This window comes from Colobus angolensis, unplaced genomic scaffold (genome assembly GCF_000951035.1).
Source record: "Colobus angolensis palliatus isolate OR3802 unplaced genomic scaffold, Cang.pa_1.0 Scaffold107, whole genome shotgun sequence".
NCBI classification, from domain to species: domain Eukaryota; kingdom Metazoa; phylum Chordata; class Mammalia; order Primates; family Cercopithecidae; genus Colobus; species Colobus angolensis.
Window position 1 is genome coordinate 3525726 of NW_012111697.1, and position 8308 is coordinate 3534033.

The 8308-nt window shown below is 51.8% G+C and overlaps 1 protein-coding gene across 1 annotated transcript in view; it reads left to right on the forward strand.

The window, feature by feature from the left end:
- HAUS5 (HAUS augmin-like complex, subunit 5) overlaps window positions 1–4891 on the forward strand; it is a 50980-nt gene extending 46089 nt beyond the window's left edge. Inside the window, exons 14-19 of the mRNA XM_011948946.1 lie at window positions 1083–1163; window positions 1264–1409; window positions 1662–1773; window positions 1845–1977; window positions 4310–4442; window positions 4593–4891. Of these exons, the coding sequence (XP_011804336.1) occupies window positions 1083–1163; window positions 1264–1409; window positions 1662–1773; window positions 1845–1977; window positions 4310–4442; window positions 4593–4710 (723 nt within the window). The 3' untranslated portion in view covers window positions 4711–4891. The remainder of the gene's footprint in view (window positions 1–1082; window positions 1164–1263; window positions 1410–1661; window positions 1774–1844; window positions 1978–4309; window positions 4443–4592) is intronic.
- Window positions 4892–8308: the final 3417 nt, after the last annotated feature.

The following is an 8308-nucleotide window of genomic DNA, read 5'->3' on the forward strand; positions in this document are numbered from 1 at the left end:
AAGGCCACCGCACAGCTCCCTTAGCAGCTCTTTCCCCACCCCAGACCCCAGGCCCCGGACCAGTCAGACTCCAGCCAGACCCTGCCGTCCATGGTTCATCTCATCCAGGTGACCCCAGGGCTCGCCTCCTCACCGCATTCCAAGACTTCCTCAATCCCCTCAGCCATGGATCACACCCTGGGTGTACCCTGACTCTGTACCCCCCTTGCAGGAGGGCTGGCGGACTGTGGGTGTGCTGGTCTCCCAGCGGAGTGCCCTCCTGAAGGAGCGGCAAGTCCTGACCCAGCGCCTCCAGGACCTGATGGAAGAGGTGGAGAGACGCGTCCTGGGATCCAGTGAGAGGTGAGAGGCTCCCCGAGCAGGGGCCTCTAGGCCGTCTCGCTTCTGAGTATCTCAGCCCACTGGACTTTCTCAGCCCCTGTGGCTCCCATCCCTGCCTCCTCTCCCTGCGGTTTCTCTCCCTGGTTTATTGTCCCTTGTGTGGCTCAGTCGCCCTCCTCCCCTTTGCTCTCCTCCGCTCGCCCTGCAGGCAGGTGCTGATACTGGGGCTTCGGGGCTGTGGCCTGTGGGCGGAGCTCAAGGCCCTGGGTGCTCAGAGCCAGGAGCTGGAGGATGCAGCCGGGCATCGGCAGCTCCTGCTGAGGGAGCTACAGGCCAAACAGCAGCGGATCCTGCACTGGCGCCAGCTGGTGGTGAGACACTGGGCCCGGGAAGAGGTGGCAGGGCCTTGTGGAGGGCCAGAGGGGAGGCTTGAAAACTGGCTAAGAACTGGACCTGATCCCAGTACGGTAGCACATGCCTGTGGTTCTAGCACTTTGGGAGGCAGAGGTGGGAGGATCACCTGAGCCCAGGAGTTCAAGGCTGAAGTGAGGTATGATCACACCACTGTACTCCAGCCTGGGTGACAGAGCAAGATGCTGTCACTTAAAAAAAAAAAGAATGCTGTCACTTAAAAAGTAAGAACTGGGCCTCCTAGGCAAGAGCCCAGGTGAGACTCCCAGGCAGAAGCAGGACCTAAGTAGAGAGGTGCACTAAGGCTGGGAGCTGGGAGGAGTGAATCTCAGGGTATCCTGGTTCCTCAGGAGGAGACCCAGGAACAGATCCGCCTGCTCATCAAGGGAAACTCAGCCAGCAAGACCCGCCTGTGCCGGAGCCCGGGGGAAGTGAGATGGGCATTGGGCTGAGGTCTGGGTAGGGCTGGATCTGCCAAGATGGGGCTGAGTGGACGTGGGCTGCCCCACCCATCCCTCGCCTTCCCCGCAGGTGGTAGCTCTGGTCCAGCGAAAGGTGGTCCCTACATCTGAGGCAGTGGCACCACAGAGCCAGGAGCTGCTGCGCTGTCTGGAAGAGGAAGTCCGGCATTTGCCTCACATTCTGTTGGGCACGCTGCTGCGGCACAGCCCTGGAGAGTGAGACTGGGGCCGCCCCACCCCTGCCCTGCTTCCCTGCCATGGGTGACTGTCGCTCCCTGAACCTCATCAAAAAAGATAACCCCAGACCCCCAGTGTTCCCAGGCTGCCAGACCTCACCCTTGGGTCGGCAGCCCTGGTCTTGGCTTCCTAGGCCCCAGACTCACCTTGAAGTTCCTGGGCCCCTAGATCCTCCAGAACTCAAGGCCTCCTCTCAGTCCCCACCCAACCCAGACTTCTCCCCACCCCTAGGTTGAAGCCCCTGCCCACAGTCCTCCCATCCATTCACCAGCTGCACCCTGCATCCCCAAGGGGCTCCAGCTTCATAGCACTGAGCCACAAGCTGGGGCTACCCCCAGGGAAGGTGAGTGCCTGTCTCCTGTGACTTGTCTCCCCAGCCCCGCCCCAGATGACCATCCTTCCCTCCCCTTCCAGGCCTCGGAGCTGCTCCTGCCTGCAGCTGCCTCTCTTCGCCAGGACCTTCTGTTCCTGCAGGACCAGCAGAGCCTCTGGTGCTGGGATTTACTCCACATGAAGAGCAGCCTACCGCCGGGCCCTCCCACCCAGGGTAGGCCTGCCCTGCCACCCCATCCAGCCTCCCCGCCCATTCCCACTACCAACAGCCTCCACAAGTCCTTACCAGCAATCCCATTGCTTACACAGTGTCCACTGTGTGCTAAGGGCTTTAAACATTCTCCCTTCTTTCATCTGCACAGCAGTCCCATGAGGTAAGTGCTGCTGTTCTCTCCATTCTACAGAGAAGGGAACTGAGACGCAGAGGTTAGTAGGTTGCCCAAATGGCAAAGCTGGAATTTGAATCCAGGTGGTCTGAAATGGGTCCGTGCTCCCAACCACTGAGCCACACTGCCCGTCGACTTTCCATGTGTTCATTCATCACCGTCACATAGTATACCACAGCAGTTCAAAGCCTAGGAATCCTCTCTGCCCTGTCTCTTCCTAACTGTGTGGCCTGCCCGTGCCTTAGCTTCCTCTTCAGTGGAGTAAGCATAAAGCAGTATCTTACCGAGGTGCTGGGCAGATTCAGGCAGGGGACCCACACAGGGCACTGAACACTGCCTGCTATGCAGGAAGCACCCTGCTTCTCCAGTGTGATTAGCATCATTGTTTGTGGACACACGCAGTCTCTTGGAGTCATGACCATGAGGAAAGGGACTTTGAGACCCCCCGTTTACAGATGAGGATACTGAAGGTCAGAGAAGTTCGTTAATTCCTGGATTCACTCACCAAATACTCACTGGGTGTCTGCCAGGTGCCAGCCCAGATGGCTTGATGGGGAGTGAGGAGAAAGGTCCCCACCCCAGGGGTTTCCCCAGGATGGAAGTAAAGAGTAAAGAATGAAAGGATAAATACATGGAAGAGGAGAATTGATGAGAAATGAACTGGCAGTGCCAGCAGCACTGGAGGAAGAGACTGTGTTCAAGCCTCTGAGTTTGGGGCTCCCTGCCCTCCACTTCTCCACGGGAGCAGTGTGCAGGAGCAATGAGAGCAGCCCCACACCCTGCATGGCCTCTGCCACCACGGCCTCTGCCCACCTCAGCCTCTGCCTACCATGCCTTCGGCCCACCGTGCCCTCTGCCCACCTCATGTGTTTTTTTGGTTTTGCTTTTGTTTTTTTGAGACAAGGTCTCATTCTGTCACCCAGGCTGGAGTGCAGTGGTGCCATCCTGGCTTACTGCAGCCTCAACCTCCTGGGCTGAAGCCATCCTCCTGCCTCAGCCTCCCGAGTAGCTGGGACCACAGGCATGCACCACCACGCCTGGCTAATTATATATTTCTTGTAATCATGGGCATCTTGAACTCTACACATCTATCATGGAACTCCTGGTTCTGTCTACTCCAAAGAACAATATTGTTCCTCCTCTTCTTGTTTCCTCCCTTGTTAAATTATCTCACCCTCCTCCTCATCCAAGTGCTGCACCCAGAAACCCAGGAGTCATCCTGAATTTCCCCATCTCCCTAATCCCCCCGCCCCCACCAGCTTCAACCTCTCAGCAAGCCTTAAGGGTCCCATCCCCAGAGTTTGCCCTCTGCCCCACTAGCCTACAGCTCCAGTAATTCCACCTGACAGCAGACGGAGCTGAAGAAAGAGCCAGTGTCCTGATCAAGGTCACAGAGCAGGGATGGGATGGGGTCAGGATTCAGGCCCAGCTTGTCTGATCACGCTGCTCATCCACACTTGCTGAGCTGGGCGTGTTGCCTGTTCTGCGCACATGGAGAGGGAGAAGGCCCAGTCCCAGTCCCAGAGGAAAGCACCACTAGGGTGAAGCTCCAGCAGGTGGAGGAGGAAGCCTTGGGGCGAGGAGTGTTGGAAGGGCCTCCAGGAGGAAAGATGCTCTCTACTGTGGGCCCTGGGAATCGGCCAGGTTTGCCACATCATGAAACTCAAATACCTACTGAAAAGCTTGGACTCTGCCTTGGGGGTACTGGAGAACCTTGGAGGGTTCCAGACAGGAGGGAGAGCATCAGATTTAGGCTTCAGGAAGATCACTGTGTATAGTGCAGAGGGTGAGCCAGAGCAGGAGACCAAGGCCTGGAGCAGAGGAGAGGAAGAAACGCTCAGAAGACTGAGCGGGCAGGCCATGGAGATTGATGGGCTCTCAGGGGTAGGGAGGAAAGCATCCAGAAGGAGGCCTGGGTGGGGCCGGGGGGATGGTGTGGACTGCCCTTGAGATGAGAACCTGGGAGGAGGGACAGGTCCTCATCTCAAGGGCAGTCCCTCAGAAGGGGACTTCCAGGCTGGGAAGAGGAGATAGACTCATCATTAGTTTGCGGGAAATGCTGAGGTCAAGACTAGGGGACTGGAGACTTGGGGACTCATTGCTGTAAGGTACCAGCGAGCCAGAGGACTCAAAGCTGCCTCCCGGCTTTCTCACCCTCAGAGCTGTTGCAGATCCAGGCATCCCAGGAAAAACAGCAGAAAGAGAACCTGGGGCAGGCTCTGAAGAGGCTGGAGAAGCTGCTGAAACAGGCGCTGGAGCGAATCCCTGAGCTGCAGGGGATTGTGGGGGACTGGTGAGAGGGGAACGTGCTGTGGGTGGGAAACAGAAAAGTCGGGACTCAAGCCGAGGGGGCTGGTGAAAAGGAGCAGGCCATGGTTTTGGGGGGAGGCCAGCGAGGGTCTGGGGGGCCAGGCCTTCCCTTTGATGCCATGCCCTTCCCCAGGTGGGAGCAGCCAGGCCAGGCCGCCCTCTCTGAGGAGCTCTGCCAGGGTCTGTCCCTACCCCAGTGGCGGCTGCGCTGGGTTCAGGCCCAGGGGGCCCTGCAGAAGCTGTGCAGCTGAAGAGAGTGTTCAAACAGAAGCCGAGAACTTGACACTGTTCACCCCAACACCTCACCTCCCCCAGGACATTTGGAAGAAAGCAGCACCAGGATTCCTCGGCTGTCGTCCCCACCCGCACCTGCAATCCCCTCACGTGCTGTTCTGCTGCCCCGCTCAGCTCCCTGGCCCCTGTCCTTCCATCACTTTCATTCTCAGCAAAAAGTAATGAGCACCTCCTCTAGGCGCTGGGGAGTCCACACTGAACAAAAGAGCCAGAAGACCCTGTCTTCCAGCAGTTGAGTTCTAGGGCAGGGAGACAGAGTTTACACGATAAGGAAATGCTGCAGGTTAACTGCTGTGTGGGAAATCCAGCTCAAGGCAACAGCACATGCAAAGGCCCTGAGCCAGGATGTGCTGGAATAAGGGCCATTGAGGGGGACAGTATAGGTTGGGGATAAGGAATGTATTAAAAGATGAGAATGCCTTCTAGTTTGTATAGTTTCTTTTTTTACATGTAAATCAGCCATTTGGAATTTATCCTAGCACATGGATCCAATTTTGTCTTATTTTACATACATTCTAGTAGCACTTACTGAAATTCCTAGTCAGAGTGGCAGTTGCCTCTGAGGGAAGGTGGGCGGCTGGGATCAACTGAGGAGGAGACACAGAAATGTCCTAGCTGATGGGAATGTGCTGTGTTGAGAGCAGCGGAGGTGATGCAGGTATAGAGATTTGTCAGAGCTCATCTAGCTGTAGTCTTAAGGCCTGTGCATTTCACTGCATAGGTTACTCAATTTATAAAGCAAAGCCTTATGCTTTTGAGATGCCACCTTTTTATGCGCTAAATTTCTATGTTTAATTCGGTTATATCTAGCTTCTCTCCAGAACTGCTTTGTATTTAACCCTCCATGTGCCATTCCCACAGTAGCTTAATAGAAAGGCTTATGACACATTGTCATATGTTTTTGTTTTCTTTTGTTTTTGTTTTTGTTTTTGAGATGGAGTCTCACTCTCTTGCCCAAGTTGGAGTGCAGTGGCGTGATCTCAGCTCACTGCAACCTCCGCCTCCCAGGTTCAAGCCATTCTCATGCCTCGGCCTCCCCAGTAGCTAGAATTACAGGCACGCACCTTTTATACTTTTAGTAGGGACGGGGTTTCCTCATGTTGGCCAGACTGGTCTTGAACTCCTGACCTCGAGTGATCCGCCAGCCTCAGCCTCCCAAAGTGCTAGGATTACAGACAGGCGTGAGTCACCGCACCTAACCACATTGTCATATCTGAAATGGCTGGATGTTCTTAGGTGCTCTTTTTCTTTTTCTTTCTTTCTTTTTTTGAGACAATCTGGCTCTATTGCCCAGGCTGAAGTACAGTGGCATGAACTCAACTCACTGCAACCTCTGCCTCCTGGATTCAAGCAATTCTCATGTCTCAGCCTCCTGAATAGCTGGGATTACAGGCACCTGCCACCATGTCTGGCTAATATTTGTATTTTTTGTAGAGTCGGAGCTTTACCGTGTTGGCCAGGCTGCTCTCCAACTCCTGGCCTCAAGTGATTCTGCCGCCTCTGCCTCCCAAATCTTTGCCTACTGGGATTACGGTTTCCCCTGTCTCGGTAATTTTTTTTTCCCAAATTAAGTGAACATTAGATTTAATTTGCCTGACCCCAGAAGAAAAACATGCACAGATGGTAGTTTTACTGGTGTTGCAGTAAGTTTTCAAATTTGGAAATTTGGCAGCTTTGTGATCTTAAACCTTGCTGTCCATCTCTCACACAACTCCTCTCTTGGCCTCCAGAGCCCCTTCACTCTCCCAGCTTTCCTCCTGCCCCTGGTTGCTATTTCCCAGCCTTTCCATGTTGGCTTTCCCATGCACAGTCCTTAGTGTACCTGCTCCTCCTCTCTCTCCTCATCACAGTTCCCGGCCCCCACCTTCAACTGAACTCAACAAAATCTTCAACTTCATACAGTAGTCACATTGTTAGCAATAACACTGGCATTTTTATTTTGATAAAATAGACCGTTTAAATTTTGGGATTCTACCTTATATTTTTTGAAATTAGATACTAAAGCAAATAAGTAGTAATGTAATGTCATTGGGGACCGAGATTTTTAGTGTAAATGAAAAAAGATAACAAATATAAACTCGAAGTAAACACCTGTAGTCTTTCATATGAACTGGAAATATCAGAATAAAGTCATGATTTTTCTCTTTCTAAAAAATATGTATTTCCCTGGTTAAGTCCCCTGAAAAGGTCTAAATATAATGACACCCCAGTAACTGAGCAGCACTAGTGTACAGACTGTGGTCTCTTAAGTGCCATTTCTGACTAAGAACTAGGGACTCTTGTGAAAACAGCTGATTCCAGGTCTGGGGCAAGAAATGTGCAAAATGTGTACAGGATATTTTGTGCCAGGAAGCAGAGAAGTCCTCCAAGACTACTGCGGCCAAGTCAAAGGAACTCAGGAGCCAGTCTGAAGGGCTCTCACTGGTCAAAGGTGGGACATGTTGAGCAGTAAAAAGAACCACAGTGGTTTGAAGCACATCAAATATGCCTGAATGTGTAAGTTCATGTTGATACTCATACCTCATTGAAATCACCTTTGAAGAATACTAGGCACCCATTCATTATTTTGAAAAATTTTATATATAAAATGAAGCATGTTCTCTATTTTTCTTATACATACAAGTAACCAAATTTTTTGTTTGTTTGTTTGTTTGTTTTTTTGAGACAGGGTCTCGTGCTGTCACCCAGGCTGGAGGGCAGTGGTGAGATTTTGGCTCACTGCAACCTCTGCTTCCTGGGTTCAAGTGATTCCCCTGCTTCAGCCTCCCGAGTAGCTGGGATTACAGGAGCGTGCCACCATGCCAAGCTAATTTTTGTATTTTTACTAGAGATGGGGTTTCAACATGTTGGCCAATCTAGTGTCAAACTCCTGACCTCAGATAATCTGCCCGCCTCAGCCTCCCAGAGTGCTGGAATTATAGGTGTGAGCCACTGTGCCCGGCCTAAGTAACCAAATTTCTGATGAAGAGGTTATTTATGGAAGAATCAACAACTAATAACTTCAGAGAAAATACTAGAATTCAAAAACCACTATTTGCCATTAATTAAGTGATGGATACAAGTAATGATGATGAAGGGCTACTAAAACTATTAGGGGAAAGGTTGATTGGGCTTCTTAAAATGGGTAGACCAGGATGACACCACTGATCAATCCTCACACCAAAGGAAGGCAACTAGACATCTTGTGCTTCTGATGGGATCCAATAGGATACAATCAATATTACCTATGAAGTGTGCTTTTACCAAATTAAACCTAAATCTCATCTAGCCTTAGCTCTCATTACAAGCATATGGGAAAGGGGCGGGAGGCAGTCAGAAACAAGTGAAACAAAAAGGATGTAATTAGTTAAATTCAAAATGTGTGACACCCTATAGGATAAATGACCCAGTTTCTTCAATGAAGAGAAGGCAAAAGGGGGAATGGAGAAAGAAAGAAAGAAGGGAGGAAGGAAGGAAAGAAAGATGGCAGGCGGGCAGGTATTCATTTGTACTGATTCATACTGCAGCTTCAAGAAACCAAAGCAGCCAATAAAATTAAAATTTTTTTTTTTTTTT